This window comes from Balaenoptera borealis (genome assembly GCF_965194805.1).
Source record: "Balaenoptera borealis genome assembly, chromosome: 13".
NCBI classification, from domain to species: domain Eukaryota; kingdom Metazoa; phylum Chordata; class Mammalia; order Artiodactyla; family Balaenopteridae; genus Balaenoptera; species Balaenoptera borealis.
In genome coordinates, this window is record NC_138870.1 from 7,967,067 (window position 1) to 7,992,694 (window position 25,628).

The window sequence follows — 25,628 nt, forward strand, 5'->3', positions numbered from 1 at the left end:
TGGACAAGATCCTACAACAGAAAAAGGATATTCGGTAAAAACAAAGGAAATCTGACTAAACTGTAGACTTTAGTTAATAATAATTTAGAAATATCGGTTTATTAATTGTGACAAACATATCATACTAATGTGAGATGTTAATCACTAATTATTAGAGAAATGCAAATCAAACTACAATGAGGTATCACCTCACAGCAGTCAGAATGGCCATCATCAAAAAGTCTACAGATAACAAATGCTGGAGAGGGTGTGGAGAAAATGGAACCCTTCTACACTGTTGGTGGGAATTTAAATTGGTGCAGCCACTATGGAGAACAGTATGGAGGTTCCTTAAAAAACTAAAAATAGAGTTACCATATGATTCAGTGATCCCACTCCTGGGCATATATCCAGAGAAAACTATAATTCAAAAAGGTATGTGCACCCCAATGTACACTGCAGCACAATTTATAATAACCCAGACATGGAAGTAACCTAAATGTCCATCAACAGATGAATAGATAAGGAAGATGTGATATATATACAATGGAATATTACTCAGCCATAAAAATGAATGAAATACCACCTGCGGCAACATGGATGGACTTAAAAGTGAAGTAAGCCAGACAGAGAAAGACAAATATCATGATATCAAATGAACAAAAAGTGATACAAATGAACTTATTTACAAAACAGAAACAAACCCACAGACTTCGAAAACAAACTTATGGTTACCAAAGGGGAAAGGGGGGGACGGATAAATTAGGAGTTTGGGATTAACATATACACACTACTATATACAAAATAGATAACCAACAAGGATCTACTGTATAGCACAGGGAACTATACTCAATATCTTGTAATAACCTACAAGGGAAAAGAATCTGAAAAAGAATATATGTGTATATATATATGTGTGTCTATATATATATATATATATGTCTGAATCACTTTGCTGTACACCTGAAACTAACAACATTGTGAATCAACTATACTTCAATTTAAAAAAACAAGCTGAAAAAAAAGATATTAACATAATAGGAGGAAAATTAAAATTCAAAAATTATCAACTCGACACCAAAGGCACAACACATAAAAGGAAAAACTGATAAATTAGATCTCACCAGAGTTAAAAACTTGCTCTGTGAAAGCTTCTATTTAAAGGTTAAAAAGACAAAGACTGGGAGAAAATATTTGCAAATCACATATCTGACAGAGGACTCCTATCTAGAAAATATAAAGAACTCTCAAGACTCAAATTTTTAAAAATCCAATTATAAAATGAGATAATTTTTTTAAATGGGTCAGAGAATTTACAGTAGCAGTATTTTGAACACAATGACTATGAAAATGTATCAAAACTTGTGTGCTACAGCTAAAAAGCTGTGCTTTAAGGGAATTTATAACTTTAAACGTATATATCAGAAAATATGAAAGGGTGAGAAACTGATCTCACAAAGTTAGAAGAACAGCACATTAAGCCCAAAGAAAGTAAAAGAAAAGTTAATTCGTTGACCACTCTTTTTGCTAGCTAGAGAATCACTTAATTGATCAGGAATTTAGGACTGTCCACCTACTTTTTTCCCCTGAAACAATGCAAAAAATTTGGGCTACAGCCTTTATTCTTGACAAATATTTCAGTGGTTTTCGCACATGGGCAATTTCCTTTTATGAACTATGGTTACCTTCTACCAACTTGTTTAGGCCATCTTAGAATGGGTGCTATAATCAATAACTGCTTTATACAATTTATAACCTTCCTTCACGTAACAAAGTCTTACCAAAAGTGATAATATTTTCTCACTATAAAAACATTCTGGATATGATGTGTGATGTTGAATGAAAATGAGTCAAATTATTTGAAATTGTAATCTTCTTGGAGATGGTATAAAATACAGTCGCGAACACATAGTGAATGCTTAGAATTGCTACAGTTTCCTGGTTCTAATATTTTTGTAGATATTTTTTTCTGGTTTCACTGCTGTATCTCTGGCGCTTAGAACATTGGCCTAAGAGAGTAGACCTTAAAAGTTCTCATTACAAGAAAAAGAATTTGTACCTACGTATGGGGATGGATGGTAACTAGACTCATTGTGGTGATCATTTTGCAATATACACTGTTGGGGCTCAGGACCTTCCCCCACCGCCAGTTTATCAGGCATATCTATGTATATCTAATTACCATTGTACATGGATTTCCATCTGAACTACACGAAATTGAACATGCCTAGGCAACCATTCCCTTGTCCTGGAAGATATGGTGAGGAGAAGGAAACTTCCCAAGGTTCTAAAACAGGAAATTGGTGAGCCCAGGGCACTGGGGGGAGGTGTGACCCTCCAAGTGAGCTTCATGCCGCCTTTGGTGGCTTTGCCCAAAGCAGACTTGTCTAATCTGTGGTTCAAAACCCAGAGTTCCAGGATTCTAGCCTTCCCTAAAGGTAATAAGACAAATACATGATCTATTTTCATATTTCAAAAAGGTTACTTTTACTGACTGGTAATTATTTATTTCCATAGATGCTACTTTTATTCTTCCCAAATAGAAATATTTATTATTTTTACGTGGTAATATATGCTCTAAAAAGATTCCAGTAATAGAAAGTGAAAATGCCCTCAAAATTTTCCTTCCTAAAGATAAACACTGCTTTTTGGTATATATCTATCTTTCCCACATTTTATTTATGTCTGTATATTACATAAATAGAATCACCTTAACTTGTAAAATAATTTGCCTTTTTACCTTAATAAGCAATGGAATTTTTCCCCATGCATTTAATCCGCCTCATCTTTTCTTTTTTTTTTTATGGCTGCATAAATACTACAGTATTTGGATATGTCAGGACATGTTTAAGCAAAGTCCTATTGGTGGACATTTAGACTTAAACATTTTTTTTTCTAATCTATTACCAGCAATGCTACAGTGAGTATCTTTGTGTGGTTGTCTGAATAATGCCTTACATAAATTCCTAGAAATGCTCAAGGGTATTCATATTTTATATTTCCATGCACATAACTGACATTTGTTGCATATATTCTATGAGCCAGAAAAAAAACATATCAGATGATTACCTAATTAAATCCTCACAGCAAACCTTAATGCATTTTAAATTTATTTTAGTCTTGATATCAAATACTTGCTGTCCCCTGGGATAAGCCAGTTGATAAAGTGAAACTTTTTTATACAATACATAATAGCTGATATTACATTCCAAGTTTTTTTCCCTTTGTGAACTGGTTTCATAATCTGAATATAATCAATGTCTCAGCAATTGAGATAGAATATATGAAATTACTAACACACACACACATTTATGTAGAGAGATCTGTAGTTACAATATACACCAAATTCTAAAGTTACTTGTGCATGAGAGCTGGAGAGGGGTAATAGACAGACATGATGGAAGAAATTGCATTTAAAAAAAAAAAAAACTATACATCCTTCAGAATTTTTTTTTTAACACTGTGCAATAAACATGGATTTTTCTTTTCAAATTTCAAAACAGAGATGTCTTAATTATGAAAGTTTTAAAAATCAAGTCATAAGAAATTCCTTTATTAGTAAATTAATTGAAATTCTTTAATATAGAGTTTTTATTATTAACTTAAAAAAATATCCCTACTACTGTTTCTTGGGGTGGTACACCAAATCTAAAATATAGGTGACCCAAACAATGAAGCAGGACTCTATAAAGCAATTATTATTTCTATGTCCTAAATAATTCATCATTTATCCACTCATCCGAAATGCAAACTCTGGGTATATACTTGTAACCTACCAGAATTTTTTTTGGTATATTGTGGCATGTATTTTTAAATCCAAATAGAATAAATTATTCATATGATTTTTTGGCTTGCTTTTTAAACTTAATATATTATTAAAGTGAACTCAGTCAAATATGCAGTTTCCTTATATATTTGGTAGTATTCATGGGCTCTCTACCTTGTAAAATTAACTTTACAACTGTGTATCTGCAGCAGCTCTACACTCATTACTATGTAGCAGAAACTGTTGGTTTTCCACTCATACCCAATTGGTTTAACCTCTCCTAAATGCCACTGACTTTTTTTTAAATTGAGGTATAGTTGATTTACAATATTATATAAGTTTCAAGTGTACAACAAAGTGATTCACAATTTTTAAATATACTCCATTTATAGTTATTAGAAAATATTGGCTATATCCCATGTGCTGTGCAATATGTCCTTGTAGCTTTTTTTTTTTTTTCCTGGCCGTGCTGTACGGCTTGTGGGATCTTAGCTCCCAGGCCAAAGATCCAACCCGTGCCCCCTGCAGTGGAAGGGTGGACCCCTAACCACTGGACTGCCAGGGAAGTCCCCTTATTTATTTTATATCAATAAATAGTAGCTTGTACTTCTTAATCCCCTATCCCTATCTTCCCCCTCCCCACTTCCCTCTCCCCACTGGTAACCACTACTTTGTTCTCTATATCTGTGAGTCTGTTTTGTTATATTCATTTGTTTGTTTTATTTTTTAGATTCCACATATAAAGGATAATATACAGTATTTGTCTTTCTCTGTCTGACTTATTTCACTAAACATGATACCCTCTAGGTCCATATATGTTGTCCCAAATGGCAAAATTTTATCTTTTTTTATGGCTGAGTAGTATTCCTATATATATATATATATATATATATATATATATATATATATATATATGTATATACACACACACACACATATATATAAATCACACATCTTCTTTATCCATTCATCTGTTGATGGATCCTTAGTTTGTTTCCGTATCCTGGCTATTGTAAATAATGCTGCTATGAACATTGGGGTGCATATATCTTTTTGAATTAGTGTTTTCATTTTCTTCAGATATATGCCAGCTGTGGAATTGATGGATCTTACGGTAATTCTATTTTTAGTTTTTTTAGGAACCTCCATACTGTTTTCCATAGCGGCTGCACCAATTTACATTCCCACCAACAGTGTAGGAGGGTCTCCTTTTCTCCACGTCCTCACCAACATTTGTTATTTGTGGTCTTTTTTTTTTAAATAAATTTATTTATTTTTATTTATTTATTTTTGGTTGCGTTGGGTCTTCGTTGCTGCACGTGGGCTTTCTCTAGTTGTGGCGAGAGGGGGGACTACTCTTTGTTGTTGTGCACGTGCTTCTCATTGCGGTGGCTTCTCTTGTTGCGGAGCACAGGCTCTAGGCACACAGGCTTCAGTAGTTGTGGCTCACGGGGTCTAGAGCACAGGCTCAGTAGTTGTTGTTGTTCAGTAGTTGTTCAGTAGTTGTTGGCACACGGGCTTAGTTGCTCTGTGGCATGTGGGATCCTGCATTGACAGGCGGATTCTTAACCACTGCACCACCAGGGAGGTCCCTATTTGTGGTCTTTTTGATGGTAGCCATTCTGACAGGTGTGACATGATATCTCATTGTGGTTTTGATTTGCATTTCTCTAATGATTACGATGCTGGGCATCTTTTCATTGTGTCTGTTGGCCATCTGTATGCCTTCTTTAAAAAAAAAAAAATTATTTATTTATTTTTGGCTGCTTCGGGTCTTAGGTGTGGTGTGTGGGCTTCTCTCCAGTTGCGGTGCGCAGGCTTAGCTGCCCCGTGGCATGGGGGATCTTAGTTCCCCAACCAGATCCCATGTCCCATGCACTGGAAGGCAGATTCTTAACCACTGGACCACCAGGGAAGTCCCCATCTGTATGCCTTCTTTGGAAAAATGTCTGTTCAGGTCTTCTGCCCATTTTTTAACTGGGTTGTTGTTTTTTTTTTTGATATTGAGTTGTGTGAGCTTTTATCTATTTTGGATATTAACTCCTTATTGGTCAAATAAGTTGCAAGTGTTTTCTGCCATTCAGTAGGTTGTCTTTTCCTTTTGTTGAAAATCAGCAGTCATCAGAAAAAGCTGTGCAAAAGCTTTTAAGTTTAATTAGGTCCCATTTGTTTATTTTTGCTTTTGTTTCCTTTGTAAAGGCCATCATCTTTTTATCAGGAGGTGAATCTTATTTGATATAAACCAATTATGCTGATCTCATTTGTCAAATTGTTAGTTTAATCATGGGCTTATATCAATTCTGGATAATATGTGAGGGAAAGTTTGCTGAAAGGCTTCTGAAATTTTTCTGGCTTTTTAATTGTCTGCATGGAAAGCCAATAACAGCAGCAGTTCTCTTGGGAACCGGAGTAACCATAAGCAACATCAGTGATGAGAATTTTGGTCTCTGAATATCACTCCTCAGTAAAAGTAACAAAGGCTCCTTGGAGAAATGGCCAATTCCAGGAGAATGTGTAAAATGGGCCAGAACAGCCAACTGTCCCTCCAAAAATGAACTATATGACCAATGTTCTCCCAACAAAAGTACATAGGCAACTAACTTGAAGGAACTTTCATTGTCCTAAGACAATACAACTTGAGCATTGAAAAAAGAATGACTGCAATAGATTGGCCAAACTAGTGTAAAAGTTTGCAAAATTAGCTACAGAAATCCAGTAGGATTTTTTTCATACCTAAACTGATCCAATTTATTTTATATTTACCTCCTTTTGGCTAAAATAATTATGATTTTCTCAAAAGTGGTTTTTAAGTTTTTTTTAAATTCTATTTTCCAAATTTTCCCAGGTTTATTTAAAAATGAGGATGCCTGGTTGAGCATATGTGCACCTCCTGAAGGAACTGTAGCCATGTACTTATTGTGACCTTGATCACTGGTTTATTACAAAGAATATAACTCGGGGACAGCCAGATGGAAGAGGTGCACAGGGCCAGGTATGGGGGAGAGGTGTGGGGCTTCCATGCCCTCTCCAGGAACATCACCCTCCCAGCACCTCCGTATGTTCACCAGCCTGGAACCTCCTCCGGTAGGATTTTCTTGTTGTAAAAATGAATTCAAATTCTTTTCAGTAGACTCTGATTCTCTGATTTTACTGTGCTTGAGTATTATCTAGGGTACTTGTTAAAAATGTCTATTCTTGGGTTTCCCTGGTGGCACACTGGTTAAGAATTCGCCTGCCAATGCAGGGGACACGGGTTCGAGCCCTGGTCCAGGAAGATCCAGCATGCCTCAGAGCAACTAAGCCCATGCACCACAACTACTGAGCCTGTGCTCTAGACCCTGCGAGCCACAACTACTGAGCCCGTGCGCCTAGAGCCTGTGCTCCGCAACAAGAGAAGCCACCTCAATGAGAAGCACGCGCGCCGCAACGAAGAGTAGCCCCCGCTCGCCGCAACTAGAGAAAGCCCGTGCGCAGCAGCAAAGACCCAACGCAGCCAAAAATAAGTAAATAAAATAAATATATTTTAAAATATCACATGCCATAAAAAGTTAAAAAAAATGAATATCTCATCTTGTTTTATGAAAACTAATTGAGAGAATGAAATTTAAGTAGTTATCACAGTACTGGGCACATAGTTGCTATAAACCTTAGTTGGAGTCCACTAAGATAATATCTAATACAACACTGGATGTGTTACTTAAGTTTCCAGAATGTTAGTTTCTTTTTTCCTTTTTTTTTTTGCCCCTCCTGCAAGGCTTGCAGGATCTTAGTTCCCGGACCAGGGATGGAACCTGTGCCCCTGCACTGGAAGTGCAGAGTCTTAACCACTGGACCGCCAGGGAAGTTCAGTTTTTTACATATAAATGGTAGTTAGCTTCAGAGGGTAGCTTAAGGATCATATGAAATAAAATTTTTAACTATTTTCCTACATAAAAGAGGTCTGTATAAATGTAAAATACTTTTATACGTATTTTCCTCCAAGATGAAACTCGAGTTTTTACTATTCTTTTGGAAGATGCAAACAGCATAAGGAAAGGCAAAGAGCCATCCATGGAATTAAGAATAATAAATCATTTTTCTCTTATCCTGACAAAGACTGATATAGCAGATACTTAAGGGCTTTTTATCTGTAGAGGGTAGAGTCTCAATAGATAAAAGGAACCATTTTTATTGACTTAACGAGATAGAAATTGATCAAGTAGAAATTGATCAAGGAATCTGTGGGAATTGGCACACTTGTGTTTAATGGTTCATCAGACAGCACTGAAGGAATCCACAAAGCCTTACAGTTTGGGGAATGGATTGTTGGTTTAAGTGGCTGAGGATGGATAAGACACCTAAGAAATAATATCTAGGATCTGGGGGAGGCTAACTAAGAATTAGGGAAGAGTTGCAGGAGGACAGGAATTGTGTGGCTAATCGGTGTAAATCGGTGTAAAGTGCATTTACTGTATTGTCTGAGAATGTTCACTTTGACTATGGAAAACAAATGAAATTTACATAACCTATATGGCACATTAACTATAGCTAAATAAGACATGAGATTTAGATGTACATGTGCACAGAACACAGAACAGAATGGGAGGAGCAAGAGGAACCCAATACTCTTATTTATTCCAGCACTAAATATCCTTATGTACTAGAGGCACCCAACATCCATAGCTCTTAAATTGGCCATCCATTGGTGACACCCATTCCAACCCCACTTGTATTCTGCCTAAGTTGTGAAAATAAATTCCACAGCTGCTCATCAAGCTAAGGAGAACTATGTTTGTGGCCAGGAGTACCTGCTTTCAATGTCCCAGATAGAGCAAGCCGCATGACTGTCCAGCTATATTCCTTCTGCAAAACCGTGGCCTTAATTCAATCTCAAATTCTCGTCCTCCATCCTCAGTCACTGTCACCACATCATGCATCCGAGAGACGGGTCACACGAACATTGCTACACTTTCTATCCCTCTTGAGACCCTAAGTGCATTAGACTGACTCATCTCCTGCCCCGTGCTTTGTGCCGTGTGAGTTTAATTCATTTAATAGGATTCTAGCATCTCAATTTGATCTGTGAGGTTTTCTCTTCAATAGCTTCCTACGCAGTTATACTTGGAGGTAGAGCTACTTTGCATTAAAGTAATTTCCCAGGCATTTAACCTTTTAAAATTCTCAAGGACACTCTCTCAAGGGACCACAGGGTAGACACCAACCACCCAGGAACTGGGAAGCCCTTAAGGAGAAGCTCGCCACCAGCTGCTGCTTTTCAATCTGGTTTCACTTCAACCTCACACAGAGGAATCTATTCAAATGCCTACATTTCGGTCGAACCAACTTCCTGTGCCAGAAGCTTTTGTCGGCCCCAACTGCTTCTTTATCTAACAAATTCCCTTTATCTCCCACTTGAGGCAAAGCTCACTGGGCCCCGGGAGGCATGCAGTATTTACTAAGGGCCCTCCCCCCTTTCCTGCCTCGTCTCACAGTTGTCTGCCTTTACCTTTGGGTCTCAAAGTCATGGCGTTTTTTCCCTGTAGACACCAAGTCTTCTGAATAGTAGGATTATTCAGAACAGGATGAAATTTGTCCTTTACCCTGAGAATTGGGTGCTTGAAATTCACTAAGCAAAGTCTACACTCTTCCCACTTCTGGGCTTCTAATCCAGACTGTGGAATTCAGAAGACCCAGGCAAATTCAACCTAGTGTGCCTCTTTTCTTCAGTCACAAACTGAAATGGAGATGCAAGCTGAAAATCAAGACAACGTGAATTTTAAAAGCTAAAATATAATAAAGTAAAATATGACATTGGAAGTAACATCCACCTCCTTTAGGGAGGAAGATGAAGAGAGCTAGATTTTCAAAAGGGATGTGGAAAGATGAGGCTGGCAGGTGACTTTATAATTTCCTTTTTCACCTTATTTCCTTCTATTATGCTTGTATACTTGGTAATCCCGTGACCAAAAGAAAGGATAACTGAAAGACTTTAAACTGCTGTCATTAACAGCAACATAATTTGTAATGGCAAATAATCAAAACAGAAACAAATTATGTGTAATATTATACAGCAATTAGCATGAGTCAATACAGCAATTAAATTCATTGATGGGGATACATATTTTTAGTTAGAAAAAGTGAGTTGCAGAACAAAATGCATGATGTAATCTTATATTCGGATAGGAAAAATGACAATTCTGTTTATATGTCATGTGTATGTATGAAAATGTCTGGAAAGACAAAGTTAATAGTGATGTTAAAGTTAATGATCCTTTTTTTTTTTAATGGAATGACAAAGTCACAGATGTTAGGAAGAACCAAAAAACTTAATCTTTCCCTGGTTCAACTACCTGAATTTCACTCTTTTCTTCATTATCAGAAATGTTTTGATAGAGAATATTTAAGGAAGAAACCCTATTTCAATCCCGGCTAAAACATTTAATAAAGAAAATAGGGAATCTTAATGTTCTTGAATGTAGTTGTCAATTTTTAACATTTATCTAAATTATCTCAGATAGATTTCTAAATTTTGACATGCAAAGAGGCTGAAAAGTGTAATGCCAAGTTGGAAAAAAAAAAAGGCTTTCAGAAGAGGAATGTATGGTATAATCCTGTTACAATGTATTAACAGCCCATTAAAATTGACATGTAAAAACCACCCATATTACATATACTAAAACACCTGTAGGAATATACTAAATTGCTAATGTTTACTAGATTCACTTCATTATGTACTTCTCTGTTGCTTAAATTAGTTTTTAATAGTAAGATTCTTTTAGTTTTGCGATCAAAATGTACAGTCTTTTAAAAAGACATTTTAAAGACCTTCTTTGGGGGACTTCCCTGTGGTGCAGTGGTTAAGAATCCGCCTGCCAATGCAGGGGACACGGGTTCGAGCACTGGTCCGGGACGATCCCACATGCCGTGGAGCAACAAGGCCCATGCGCCACAGCTACTGAGCCCACGCTCTAGAGCCCACGTGTCACAACTACTGTACCCCGCGTGCCTAGAGCCCGTGCTCCACAACAAGAGAAGCCACCGCAATGAGAAGCCCGTGCGCCGCAACAAAGAGTAGCCCCCACTAGCCACAGCTAGAGAAAGCCCACGCGGAGCAACGAAGACCCAACGCAGCCAAAAATAAATATATCTAAAAAAATTTAAAAATAAAAACTTTCTTTGGTTCCTTGGTGGTTGTGGATTTTACTATCCTGCCGCCTTAGGTTTTTTACCTTTAATACCTATTGGGGATAAGAAACAATAGATGAGGGACTTCCCTGACAATCCAGTGGTTTAAGACTTTGCCTTCCAATCAATGCAGGGGGTGCGGGTTCAGTCCCTGGTCAGGGAGCTAAGGATCCCATATGCCTCGGGGCCAAAACGCCAAAACATAAAACAGAAGCAATATTGTAACAAATTCAATAAGGACTTTAAAAATGGTCCACATTAAAGAAAAATCTTTTTTTTTTTTTTTGTAATTTATTTATTTATGGCTGTGTTGGGTCTTCGTTACTGTGCGAGGGCTTTCTCTAGTTGTGGCAAGCGGGGGCCACTCTTGATCGCGGTGCGCGGGCCTCTCACTATCGCGGCCTCTCTTGTTGCGGAGCACAGGCTCCAGACAATTGTGGCTCACGGGCCCAGTTGCTCCGCGGCATGTGGGATCTTCCCAGACCAAGGCTCGAACCCGTGTGCCCTGCATTGGCAGGCAGATTCTCAACCACTGTGCCACCAGGGAAGCCCTAAAGAAAAATCTTAAAAAAAAAAAAAGAAAAAGAAAAAGAAACAATAGGTGAATGGCATTTCTGTAAATGGCTAATTTCCGAAAGCAAATAAAATGATGAACATCAGAAATCCATCTCTCTCTGCTTTCTTTTCAATTTTTTTTCCTTTTTCTGCCTTCTCTTACTTGCTTCCTCTTTCTTCTCCAGTATCCAGCACAATGCTTTAAACATAACAGGTGCTCCTGTTCTTTCTGCCACTCTAATAAAATCTTCCTGAATTAGCTGTTCCTTGCCTATTCCCAGTGTCTTATAGCTGCACTTAATCCAAAGCAAAGACAAGGCTGTGAAAAATTGGAACATGGCACAGCGCAGAATTGGGGAGCTTACTACTTTGCAGTTTCCTGGGTACTATCTCACTTTATAGTAGCTATTTTCCCCGAAGTTTCCAGGCTCTGGTTCACCATTTAGTTATTTCCTCAAATTTGTTGTCAATTCATCTTGTGAAGTAGTTTAGAGCCAAGAATTCTGGAAATATTAAAGTGACATATTATCTTAAAAAAAAAAATTCTACTTTAATCTCTTCTAAGAATTTTTCCTTCACTCATGCATCTAAAATGTAAGAAGAGCCAGGTGGTTGCAACAGTGATATCCTGATTTTTTTTTAAGAAGTCACACTCAAATCTGCTTGATTACAAGACTAAAAAGTGCTGACAGTGATTTCATGTAGCACAATCAATGCTTTGTTTCCATTCCCTGTTCAGTTAACATGATGCTTGGCAAAAATATCTGCCAGCTAAAAAGAATACTGTGTTGAACTTAGGTCTTGGCAGAAATTAATTATCCCTGACTTCCTCTTTAGTCAAATGTCTAAACTCATTGGGTCTGATAGTATTATAGAGCAACATTGGGAAAACTGGGGGGAACCACGAGGGAAATGACTAAGAAAACCGCTCTAGTTATTCTCAGCATCTCTGCTGTTTCAGCAAGTTGGAGGTTTCCATGGAGCAAGAAGGCAGAGTGAGGAATTAATGGGCTCCTAATCCGATCAACTTGGGGCAAGCCAGGATGGGAAAAGGACCGTAAAAAAAAAGGGTTAGCATCAGGCATAGCTCCTTCTAAGGTGAGAACACAGTTTACCTGAAAAAAAGTAAAATTGTATTCCAAATCAGCCTTAGAATTTACTTATATATTGGTCTATGATCCAATTTTTTAAAAAGTTGAACATTATAGACTCATACCTTAAAACAGTGCATTAAGTTGTGCTTTGCGGGGACTTCCCTGGTGGTCCAGTGGTAAAGACTCCGTGCTTCCACTGCAGGGGGCGCGGGTACAAACCCTGGTCGGGGAACTAAGATCCCACATGCTGCACAGCGCGGCCCCCCACCAAAAAAAACAAGAACACGAAACAAAACAAAAAACCTGTGCTTTGTACCTGGTCTACACATTTAAACAGTGTCCTAAAAAATAAAAGCTGTCATTTAAAAATAAGCTTATTTCGGAAATAAAATAAAATAAAATAAAAATAAAAATAAGCTTATTTCGGGACTTCCCTGGCAGTCCAGTGGGTAAGACACAGAGCTTCCACTGCAGGGGGCCCGAGGTTCGATCCCTGGTTGGGGAACTAGATCTCTTGCAAGCATGCCACAACTAAGGAGCCCGCCTGCTGCAACGAAGATCCCACGTTCCGCAACTAAGACCTGGCGCAGCCAAAAAAAAAAAGAAAGCCTATTTCAACACAGCTTTTTCTGGCAGAAGAGCAGTCACAGAACCTTTCATATGTTAGTTACAGTGCCTCCTCCCTCAGCGCCCTCTACCTTCCATTATTTGCCTCGCCCCTGGCTGCCCTTTATTTAGCCTCTTTACAAACCTAAGAACTCTTGTTTATCACTTCTTTGCTCCTGATCTTCCAGATGTGGCACTCTTCTTTAACTGCAAACAACCACAAATTTTATTGTTTCAACATTACACACACGAGGAGGAAATAAGTTTGTTCAGGTTTAATTAGTCATCTAGTATTGTATATTTGGTTACCTTTCCTTTACTCACTTCTAAGATAGTAGTCTCCCAGGTGGCTAGAAGATTAACTTCTTCCCCCCATATCAAAAAATATTCCCATGTTTAGTCAGATTTTTACTCATTGAATCACTGGGTGAAATCAGGGGAGAGACAACTAAATGTAAAATGGGTAATATTTTTATTTATTGGTACTTATAAACGAACCAGCCAACTGGTAGTATTATGATGTGGACAAATCAAAACATCTTTCTACAAATACTAGAGTGGTGGAAAAAATTAGGGGTTGTAGTAAAATAGCAAAAAGGGGAGAGGAAATCAGTGAAGCACATTGTAGCTTAACCCTTCACCTTAACAACTGAGGCGCTTAACAAGTAAAGCCTCCCCATCCCAGAAAATATGAATAATCCTTCATCACACATCTTTGTACTTTTGCTCCCTATTGAGGTTAGGTTCTAGATCCTAAAGATATCCAAAAACTAGTATTATAACCTAGTTATCTATAGCCGCCAGTCATCTTTTATCATGTTGTCCGTAGAAGCCAATGCTTCTGAAACCTCTTTGATTAGACACCAATCATACACCCCCAAATTGACACAAAAGGCAGAAGGAAAAGCAGCTTATCAAGGCAGAGAGATACGTAATTGTAAAAGAAAAATTCTAGGGAAGTAATACAGTCACGGCTCAAATGGAGATTGAATAATACAGCCATTGTTACAAATCTTCAGGCTGTATGTTCAGAGAGTAATTTGGGAATAAATCCATGATTTGCTGTTGGGAATTGAAATACTTAGCAGTTTGCTGTATTATGTTATAGCTTTCGCCGGCAGTTTCCAAGGTGGCCTCCAAGTCACTGACAGGAGAATTTTGCTGGAACTGGGTCTGGGGCTGCAGGAATTCCTCAACATAGTTGTTGAATTGATTGTTCCAAGTCTGGTTATTCCAGGCTTGGGGGCACCAGGTCTGATTGTTCCAAGGGTGGTTGCTCCAGGACTGACTATTCCAGCTCTGGTTGCTCCAAGTTGGGTTATTCCAGGTCTGGTTACCCAACATGGGCAGGTTTCCGGAAGAGTTCGCCAGGCATCCTTGGTGGTAGGAATAGAAGCCCGGGTATTCTGTAGTTGCTGGGCCCTTTTGAAAGAGAAGGATGGATTAACTGAAAAGGTACAAGGAAAATCAGAATTGTCTGAAGTAGGGATTGCATGCTTCAGCAATGGATACAAATCTATCTAAAAAGTCCTTGTTAGGAAAGAGCAGAAAAATAAGTTTCCTGTTACCTGAGTCACAGTGTTGCTATTCCTCGGCCAGTTGTTTTTCTGCCACCTCTTACATTTCATTCTCTGGTTCTGGAACCAGGTCTTAACCTGCAGGGAAAAGGTAACAGGAAAACACAAAATACTAGTAATGCAGGATGTACTGGGATCAAAGAATATTAAGTTTTTGTTTGTTTGTTTGCTTTTTCCGATAGCTACAACTATCTCAAACTCGGAACAAAATTTTAACTTCTAGAGTCCTTTCTTAAACCCTTCAATCTCTGGATGAATTTCGAGCCCCTCAGGTCAGTGGGCTACTTTATGTTTAATAAACCTAACCAGATAGAACAGAACACACCACAAGTCTGCTACTAACTAGGAAGTTCATGTTTAAATGTCTACCCATTAGTCACAGTTAAAGGTAATTTGTTTGCAATAAAAAGCCCACCTCCATATAAGCACATTTACATTTAATGTGATAATGGTATTTTAATTCAGGAATTATGAAACATACCACAAGGACAGCTATTTAGAAAATATCAAATTATATTGCAGCACAGAATAAACTAAACTTTGCAGATGGTTTGTAGTTAGAGAATGAGATCAGAGAGGTAGAAGAATATATATATATAAAATAAGATCATGGAACAGGACTTTCCAAGTATGGCGCCAGTAACTGAATAAAATGGCCAATAAATATATGAAAAATGATTAACAGATAGAAACAAAACATACAATTTTAATTTTAATGAGAACAAGTGTTGGCTAGGGACTCTCCTAACTCGGAAGATAAGGGGGGTATAGTCTTCCTTTTTTTAAGGAAAACTGGAAACATTTTCACAATTTTGGTTTGTGCAACAAGGGAAGTGGTTAAATAAATTATGACACATTGGGGGAGGGGGTGGGGGAGGGAAGGACTGGGAGTTTGGGATTAGCAGATGTAAACTGTTTCATGTAGGATGGATAAACAAGGTCCTACTGTATAGCACAGGGAACTATACTCAATATCCTGTGATAAACCGTAATGGAAAAGAATATAAAGAAAAGAATGTCCAAAAAAATTGACACATTGCCACAAAACACATTACAAAAAGTTCCATTTTCATATTAAAAGTTAACTTGTTTGTAGGGGTGCATAAACAGGGTACATAGAAATTAACCTTGTTTCTTATTTCTTGTTGTATCAAACAAGAAAACAACCATACCTGTTTGTAGCTAAGGTTCAGGATGTTGGAAAGTTCTTGCATTTGCTGGAGGCTGAGGTATTTCTGCCTCTGAAATCTGTCATTGAGCACACACAGCTGCGTCTGAGAGAACACGGTTCTGGTCTTCTGTTTCTTGATCAGGACCTTCTCTTCCTTCTTCTCTGTGCTCTTGTCTGCAGCCGTGGCCAGTAGTTTTACTCTGGGGCTTGTGGAAGAATCAGGACTGTCCTGAATAAGCAGATCCATGGAGAAGGAAGGAAGAGGAGAGACTGTTGGGAACAAAATGACACTTTTCTCTAAAACTTCAAATATTGAAAGTTTATTGTTTTCAAAGCACTATTAAAGTCCTCAGAGCTAGATAATAAGTAATAGCTTTATTTTTAAGCAATCCTGAACACTTTGCTAACCTTTGCGCAAATGCCATTTTGCATGTCATGGACATGGCTAATATCATGTATTGCTGGGAAGTGGAGGGGGGCTCAAACCTCTTCTTTCTGCCAATCAAAGCTCAGGAGCCCACACCCTGACTGTTCTCAAAGGTCAGAATCATCATTTGACTCCCACCTTTGTGTCCTTCCATAACTTCCTTTATGTACCTTAATCATCACCTACTTAATTTTTTTTTGGTGGAGCCGCATGGCTTGGGGGAAATCTCAGTTCCCTGACCAGGGATTGAACCTGGGCCACGGCAGTGAAAGCGATGAATCCTAACCACTAGACCACCAGGGAACTCCCACGTACTTAATTTTGAAACAGATGATCCAGGTTCTGAGGACCCTATAAAATCAAGTTTGCTGCCTGGTCTTAATACCAGGACTATCAGGAAATGTGAATTCTGATAAAGCTCCTGTTTCAACCCAGACTTTGTGATTTCATCTCCAAAATTATTCCTCCCTCATGGTTTTTTTGTTTGTTTGTTTTGGCAGTTGGGCTAAGCTAATCATAGGTTTTTTGGGGGTTTTTTTGACTGAAGTATAGTTGCTGTACAATATTATATAAATACAGGTGTACAAATATAGTGATTTACAATTTTTCAGGGTTATACTTCATTTATAGTTATTATAAAATACTTGTCATATTCCCCGTGTTGTACGGTATACCTCATGGAGTTTCTTTCACTGATTAAAATGAGGTAACAGAAATAAAAAATTTAAAAACCAAATGAGGTAACATATAAAAAATTGTCTAGCACAGGGCCTGGCATATATTATTGACTTTGTAACTAAAAATTTATTTCCTGTATTACTTAGATTTACTTGCACAGAGGTATTCCCAGTGCTTAACTCCAATTCTACCCTAAGTCGTGGAATAAATGGACAGGCTTTAAAAGGCAAAAAAATTCACAATTTCACAAGTAGATCTAAGAAGGAAAGTCCTCAACTAATGACTAGAAGTGGAGCATGTCTTAAAAATTATCTGTGCACACTTGCACTTGGCTTGCTAGGAGGACATGTCCATTGCTCATTCCCGAGCTGTTTACCTCACAATCCAGCGCTGTAGCTGTATTTTCAACATTTGAAATTATAAAAGGACATTAACACAAAATTTGGAAAAACAGGGTAACATTAAAATCCAACAGTCAAATATAAGTTAGTTTGTTTACTTATTCCTTTCTCCACAACTTACTTCTATGGTTGTAATCATAAATGTAAACAGATTTTAAGCTATTTTATGCCATAAATGTTAAAAGTAGCATCCCTGGGTAAAGGCTGGTCTACCTTTTTATTTCTAACAACTACCGCCAAACTGATTTCCAAAAAAGTTTGTGCCGGCTTTACAATATCCCGAGCACCTCTCACACCCAAAATTACCAATTAGAAGCCTAAATATTAAGAGTATAGAATTCAAAGCCAAACTGGATTTCAAATCTGAGCTCTCGCCACTTTGACTGTCAGCGTATTAAACCCTTTTGGAATCATCCACCATAAAATGGGGTGAACACTTCCTCGGGATTTAGGAGACTTGAGCATAGCAGGTGCTTACAAACTCAGCTGCCCAATAATGTCCACACATCCAGAGGTTAGGGGAAGAGCCAACCGCTACTGTAGTAGAAAGGTAAAACATTTCCAAAAGGTGCCTTTCATATATGTTAAGATTTACACATCAGTTTATCACATCACATTTGCGTTTCCACAGTGCCTACACACGTAAGCTCTCAAATACACCGTGTACAGCTGAATGGCTGAGTCCCGTGTCCCGCGTCTCTCCGTCCACAGCTCTTATCGCCCGGAACATTGGGGAAAGGGCATGACCCCATCAAGTTACAGTTGAAAAAGAGGTGTCGAGAGGATTAATAGATAATGACACCTCCTTATATTGATGGGCTCAAGAGGGAAACAGATAACCCTTACCCTCTTTCCTTCTTTCCCTTTCCCTGAAGGAACTTAGCCTCTCAAGGATTCAGTATTTTCTTACCAGTCTCCATGTCGTGGGTCTCAGCAGATGACATTTGCAAGGACACATAATTTTCTTCAGGCCCATAAATCTCAGGCATTGGTGAAGATTCCCTAGAATTGGATGCTTCGGGGCCACGCAGGCTTTGGGGACAAGCTGGGTCCACACTCATGTTGTTGAATTGAAGGAGAGGGAGAAAACCAAAGAGCTAGATAGATGGTAGGAAAAGTCCAGGCTTAAGAATCTAGGTAGAAGAGCTTAGAGAAAGGTGAAGATCTACAGGTGTAAAAGTATTTAAAAGATGGGATGAAGGGAAGTCACCTGTGTGATAACAGAGGCCTACCAGCCCAATGTAGGAAAATGACAAAAAAATTTGTGGAGGCTCTAGACTTATAAGTAAGGCTCCACCATACTTCGACCCGCCCCTCCTGGCAGCCCCACGCCCACACACACCCTTGCGAATTCCGAGTTAATCCTGTCTGCCAGCCTCACCAAGGCCATTGTAATGCAAAAGAGAGCTGCTGAGTAGCCTAGACTGGGTGGGGAACTGGAAAACTGGGACCGCGGAACCTGGAAACAAAATAAACCCAGCAATGAAGTACTTCTAGGTTCACCCTGTTTCCACCTTTTAAAATCAAAGATGCACCTCCAGTTCCTGGGGCCCAGCTAAGGTGGTTGAAATTCCCCCTAGGACAATTAATTCCCTTGACTTGAGACCCCTTAGGGTCTCAAAATCAGGCTCGTTATGGCAGAAATTTCAACAAGCTCCATTTTCCTCTTTGGTTCACTCCAAGGTCACAATAAAACACATACTGAATGTTAAGGCATCGGTTGAGGTTAAAAAATAGTACTTGTTTTCAACTCCCACCTAAGTTCTTTCTTGTTTTTTTAGCTTTCAGAAAAGCAAGTATTTTCAGCAGGACAAAAGCCAGAGGAAAGGACCTGCGGACCTAGGACCTTGGGTGCCGGGTTAGTCATTATACATAAACCATTACTATGGAGGATTTTAAATTTGTTTTTATACACATATTACTGGATAGAATCTTGGCTCAGCCACTTTAATAAGTCTCAGTTTCCTCATCTATAAATAGGGGCAAAAGTACCTTCTCTGTGTTGTAAGAATCAAGGAAAGTAAAGTGGTAAATACTCGTAACATTTGACATGTCAGTGATCTACAAACGTCGCTGTTAATAGAAGTTCTTTCAGGATCCTATATCCATGACCTCTAAATTTGAAATTACCTTTTTGTTGTGATTTTTATTTTAATCTAGAGACCATGAAATCTAACATTGTGTGATAGAATGAAAGCACCACCTTCTTATTTTACCTGGGACATTACTGGATTCCTAGATGTAAAATAATAAAATTTATTGACCTGTAAACAAACCCAATTGAAAACAGGGAGAAAAAGAACGTTCTCTAGGCAGGTGATATTCCTGTAATGGACTTGCCAGAGCAAATGTGATAGGTTCATTTTAGAACCAGTGTTTGCCCTCCTGTCTGTTCCTCCTTCCCAAGCAATCATCTTCTTGTCTTTTTTCCCCTCTGGCTCTTTCTTTAATTAGCTTTTCCTTCTCTGGCCCGGCAATCCTGTCAGGCCCTTCAACCCCACTCCATCCTCATTCTCGTCTTCTTCTTCTTTTTTTTTTTTTGGTTTGTTTTCCAAAGGAACAGTTTTTAATATTGGGTTCCAGCACTAACATATTTATGGACAAAAGTATAACAATCTACGGTTTTCAATTTTCCTCCCCATTCCCAAATTCAACATTCAGGAATTCTAAGATTTTTTTTCTTCTTTCCCAATCTCCTATCGCCAAAAGTAAACCCTTAGCCAATTCCAATTATATATTTTCCTTAAGATACAATTCTTGACTAATCCTCCCGTGCACTCTGCTGCTCTGGTCTCCACCTGCGGGCTTTGCTCCCACGTAAGCTGAGTTTTGCTCACAATTCAAAGATGCCACCTTGCAAGCTCAGGAGTATTGCCAGGTCCACACAAGGGGATGAAATTCTATGTAATCTTTTCTTTGTCTTCTCAGACCATCATTCTGGAGGGGAAAAAGAGTTTGGAAGAGGGGAGTCAAGGAGAGGGTGGGTGGAATACATTGTGCTTCAGGCAGATAGCCTCTGTCTCATTAGAAATAGAATATGATTTTTTTAAAAAAGGGAATGTGAGGGACTTCCCTGGAGGTCCAGTGGTTACGACTCCGTGCTCCCACTGCAGGGGGCACGGGTTCCATCCCTGGTCCGGGAACTAAGATCCCTCACGCCGTGCTGCGCTGCGTGGCCAAAAAAGAAAAAAAAAAAAAAAAAAAGGAATGTGAGAATGTGAGGTGGTGGATGTTAAATAAACTGATTGTGGTGATGATTTTGCAGCACACACATATATATATCAAATGATTACGTTGTACACTTTGAACTAATACAACACTGTATGTCAATTACATCTCAATAAAATGGGGAAAATAAATTTAAAAGGAGGGAAACTAGATCTCCTGGCTCTCAATCAGCACTGTTTGGTAAACGGGGGCAGTCAAGGACACCAAATACTTTGGTTTGCCTGCAGCTCTCTAAACTGCAGGTATGGGAAGTTTTGTTCTTTGCTGATGGGAGTCTTTGCATGAAAGCCTGAGACGAATTCACCCCATCCCCCTACCTGGGCCCCATTGTATCTAAGGTAAGAGCCTCCGGAGAGAAAGACCAAAGGGCAGGGGGCTGGTGGCTGGAAGGCAGGCTTACTGCATTCTTTGTCCAGGAAAGCAATTTGAATAAGGCTGAGAATGCCTCGGAAGCTGTCAGAGACCCTGGGTTTGTTGGGGTGCGCTGGGTGGGTGGAGGAGGGCTGTGTTATAGGGGGCTCGGGTCCAGAGCCTCAACTGCAAAAAGTGATTCAGTGAAGTCAGGATTGTAACTTTTATTGTTCTAAGAGCAGCATCTGAGAAAAAGGAAAAAAAAAAAGCTGAATATGAGAGAGGAGAAACATTTTACAGATATGATTTACTCTTTATTTATGGATAAGAAATGCACTTTGGGCCACACAGTCTTTTAAGAGAGCGGGCCCTGCTAACTCTGCATTTGTCAAGGATAAGGGGGACTTAGCAATCATCACCAGTATCAACACAGACTTTCACCGCCCCTCAGTTCTCAGGCATGGGGTATACATCAAACATGTGGAATTATAAAATGTATTGTTGATTTATTACCGGTGGAATTATTGAATTTATTATTGATGGATCATTGCTTTTACTCTTCACCCCATTATCCACTTGAGTTTACCTGAGTATGCCCAGACTGGTAGGCATTCACTTGTTTTCTTTTTGCTTAATTCTTGTGTAAGTTTCTGCTCCTATTTCTCCCTTCTTTACATTGTTTCACTCTACCTAATAAACCCATTCTATAAGTAACAGTTTCTTGTCGATATACATATACACATGTGTGTATATATTTTAGTGATATAACAAACATTGATGGGCCAGGAAATATTTATTTGTCGCTGGTTCAACTAATAGTAAAAGAGTGCCTAGCATGTGCCTGAGAGGAAAAAAATAAATAAATGTCATCTCTACTTCTGAGGAGCTAACAGTTTCATAGAGTAGTCAAAATAGACCAAAAAGACAATTACAATGGTGTGCGATAAGTATTGAAAACCAACCAACCAAACAAACAAACAATGCCAGGAGGTATACAAGAGATGCTAAGGGAGAATAAACAAGGAAGATGGGAGTAGGGGAAGGGAGCCAGGGAGGACTTCTTGGAGGATCTTAAGTTGAGCTTAGATAGAAAAATGTTGAGAGGATAAGAAAGGGAATTCCAGAAAATGAACAATTTGGGCAAAGGCATTAGAGAAAATGATGGGTTTCAATACTGTCACTTAACATGGCTCGAAGGCAGGGTGCAGTGGAAGGAATTGTGAGAGAAAATGACAGAACTCATCTATAGTGAGCTCTTGCTGTATATAATGCACTGTTGTGTCTGTGTTGTAGCCACGTTAATTAGCATCTAGCCCAGTGTCTGATATGTAGTATGTTTGAGCTTTGTGCTTTTAATAAATAAATAAATACAGATGGAGATGTTTAATAAGTCCTTGGAAATTAGAGTTGAGAGGCCTAAGAGGTAAAAAGTGACCACAGGAATAGTAAAAAAAAAAAAGAAAACCCAAAAAACTAAGTTTTGAATTAAATCTCTTCCTCTCATTAGTTTACACTTTCCTGGTGTTCCTTTTACTAACCTGGTGGTTCTCTGTCTCCTTTCTGGTTCTTCCTCACCCCTATATCTAAAAATTAGAGTGTACCCAAGTTTAGTTCTCAAACCTCTACCTATACTCAATACCTTGGTGATCTTAGCCTATCTTATGACTTTATTTTATTTTATTTTATTTGGCCACGAGGCTTGCAGGATCTTAGTTCCCTGACCAGGGATTGAACCCTTGCCCTCGGCAGTGAAAGCACGGAATCCTGAGGACTGGACCGCCAGGGAATTCTATCTTATGACTTTAAATACCATCTATCAATATAGGCTTTTGTCTTTCACGTGTATGTCTTTACCCCAGACCTATTTCCCAAACTCAAGTCTCTATCTATCCAACTGCCTACTTAACATCTCCACTTGAATTTCTAGTAGGCATCACAAAATTAATATTTCCCAAACCAAACTCTCAGTGTTTCTCTCTACACAGCCTCCGCCGCTGGTCTTCTCCATCTCCGTGTATGACAATTCCATCCTTCTAGTCACTCAGGGCAAAATCCTAGAGGCTTCTTTGTTGACTAATGCCATCAAAATATGGAAGAATCTAATTACTTCTTTCTTTTAATTTTTTTTTCTCCCCATGTTTCCTTTTTCCTCTGTTTGAGAGAGTTTTTGATCGTCACATGGACTAGGGCATAGAAAATCAGCAGAGTAGCGAGAAATGGTTATTTCTTATAAAGAACATGCATTTATTTTGTTATTGCCTGTGTCACAGGAGAGCTGGGGGCTTGAATTGCCTGCGTCCTCTGGCAAAAGAGTAAGCTCACATTGGCATGTGTGCTAGCCCCAGCTGCACTTGACCTTTTCTAAGAATCTCCAAGGCTACAGCCCTCCCCAAACCACCATCTATCGCTTGGATTATTCCAATAGCCTCCCAACTAGTCTTCCTGTTTGCACCCTAGCCTTCAGGCTATAATCTAGTCTCCACGTATTGGCCTGAATGATTTTTTTTTTTAAAGACATGTCACATGAAGCTATTCCTTTGCCCACAGTCCTCCTTTAGTTTTCTCACATTCAGAGTAACAAGTCAATATACTGAATTACAGAAGCCCTCTTCTGGCCTTGTACTTGACCTCTGTCTTGTGTCCTTGTGTTCTCCCTCATCCTCTTGAAACTGGCCTCCCTCTCCTGATACTGGAACAAACCAGGAAACCTCCAGAATCAGGGCTTTTGCCCGTGATCAGTTCCTCCCCCAGAATTATAACGAGCTTGATCTCACCCTTCCTTTAAATCTTTAATGTTCCCTTCTCAGTTATGTCTCCCCCTCCCTATCCTCCACTTGACTTTTCTTCATAGTACTTATCATCTTGCATAATGTATATTCTTTCTATCTATCTATCTATCTATCTATCTATCTATCTATCTTCTATCTGTCATCATCTATTTCCCACTACCACTAAAATATAAATTCTGTGAGGGCAGTTATTTAAATTTTTTTTTTTAATATTTAAAATTATTTATTTTATCATTATGCACATTGAAGGAAAGCATTATAGGCAGCAGAGTTCTTTCCCACCATAAAATTTACACCCATTTAATTAGCTAGAAACACTAGCTTGAAGAGGTACTGATATATTCCATTTGTTATAATTTCTCTACAGCAAACAATTGTCTTACAGTTGGAACAAGTTGAAGAAAATATTGTCTCACAAGTCTTTTTTGTTCTTTGAATCTCAATCACCAAGAGTTCAAGGGACTTTGAGAGAATCCTGGTGTCCTTTATGGCCTGATGAATGCATTAAAAACAAGCAATGTATTTGCATTCTGAAAATACTCTTAGCTCCATACAAATGTTGCTTGGGTTGTGGAGCTCACATTTCTCCCACTGGCACTATGCATCTGAAGGACATTTTGTTATGAAAGTTTCACACCAATTTTGTTTTGTTCCTTCTTCATTAGCCGCTGTGCTTCCTTTTCCATTTTCTTCCTTTGTTGTTCTGCTGCTCTCTTTTCTCTGTCTGCTATCTTCTGCTGCCTCAGAACTTCTTTGGCTTGCCAGGCCGCATCTTCTTCTTCCCGTGCATTGGTATTTTCCTGCCAGGTGTCCAAGTCACCTAATTCAGGCTACAATAAAACAAAACAAAGCAAAATTACAATGGTCAAGAGCCATCCTTTTTCCACTCAGTGGTCGAGACAGTATTTTTTTTTTTAAAGATATTATTTATTTATTTATTTATTTAATTTTTGGCTGCGTTGGGTCTTCATTGCTGTGCGCGCAGCTTTCTTAGTTGCAGTGAGCGGGGGCTACTCTTCGTTGCGGTGCGTGGGCTTCTCATTGTGGTGGCTTCTCTTGTTGCGAAGCACGGGCTCTAGATGCGCGGGCTTCAGTAGTTGTGGCATGCAGGCTCTAGAGCAGAGGCTCAGCAGTTGTGGTGCACGGGCTTAGCTGCTCTGTGGCATGTGAGATCTTCCCGAACCAGGACTCGAACCCATGTCCCCTGCTAGTGTTGGAGGAGGGTCTCTTGCAGAGGCCGGGGGAGGCTGTGGCTCACCGTGGGGACAAGGACACTGGCAGCAGAAGTTCTGGGAAGTACTCCTTGGCGTGAGCCCACCCAGAGTCTCAGTTATTTAAATTTTTGTCTGGCTTTTTTTTTAGTATAGTATTTCCAGCCCTAGAAGAGTGTGGTCCATAGGCCAGCATCATCAGCATCTCTTGGGAGTTGTTAGGGACATAAACGGATGCGCTTTACCTCAGAATTGCTGAATAGGAATCTCTGGTAGGGGTGACTAGGAATCTTTGTTTAAAAAGTTCTCCAGGTGAATCTTTGGCAAGCTGTTGTTTGAGAAGGACTGTTAATAGAACAGTAATAGGCAATAGTAGATGCTCTTGATCATTGTTTGTTGATGAAGGAATGGGTTTAAAAAGATCTAGGACTTTGTAAGTAAATAGAGGGTAGGAGCCATTTCCTAACATTTAAATATTAAATTGCACTTCAATGTGATATTCAAAATAACCCTTAAAAAACAACAATGCTCTTTGCCTCAGGTTCCCTAAACTGAATTCAATGACCTTGTAACTCTTGGAAAAGAGCTGACTTTTAATTTGCAACAAATAATCCTCTGGCTCCTCTGGGAG

General features: G+C 38.9%; 2 protein-coding genes across 6 annotated transcripts in view; one reads left to right on the forward strand and one right to left on the reverse strand.

The window, feature by feature from the left end:
* The window catches only part of GDF3 (growth differentiation factor 3), a 148,900-nt gene that overhangs the window by 14,379 nt on the left and 108,893 nt on the right, over nucleotides 1-25,628 (forward strand). The window contains exons 2-3 of one of the 4 annotated variants that reach the window (XM_082349227.1): nucleotides 14,924-15,013; nucleotides 19,200-19,276. The exons of 1 other annotated variant lie outside the window; for it this stretch is intronic. In XM_082349227.1, the coding sequence (XP_082205353.1) occupies nucleotides 14,994-15,013; nucleotides 19,200-19,276 (97 nt within the window). In that variant the 5' untranslated portion in view covers nucleotides 14,924-14,993. The remainder of the gene's footprint in view (nucleotides 1-14,923; nucleotides 15,014-19,199; nucleotides 19,277-25,628) is intronic. 2 more of the 4 variants (XM_082349231.1, XM_082349230.1) reach the window with 2 other exon arrangements.
* On the reverse strand, nucleotides 13,240-19,192 carry NANOG (Nanog homeobox). 2 transcript variants are annotated; one of them, XM_082349266.1, is made up of 4 exons: nucleotides 18,329-19,192; nucleotides 15,914-16,182; nucleotides 14,733-14,819; nucleotides 13,240-14,586 (listed from the first exon to the last, which is right to left on the reverse strand). In XM_082349266.1, the coding sequence occupies exons 1-4, from the start codon at nucleotides 18,477-18,479 to the stop codon at nucleotides 14,170-14,172; spliced, it is 924 nt and encodes a 307-aa protein (XP_082205392.1). In that variant the 5' UTR covers nucleotides 18,480-19,192; the 3' UTR covers nucleotides 13,240-14,169. The 2 variants fall into 2 exon arrangements, with proteins under 2 accessions (XP_082205392.1, XP_082205391.1); XM_082349265.1 differs by having other exon boundaries at nucleotides 15,914-16,141; nucleotides 18,329-18,476.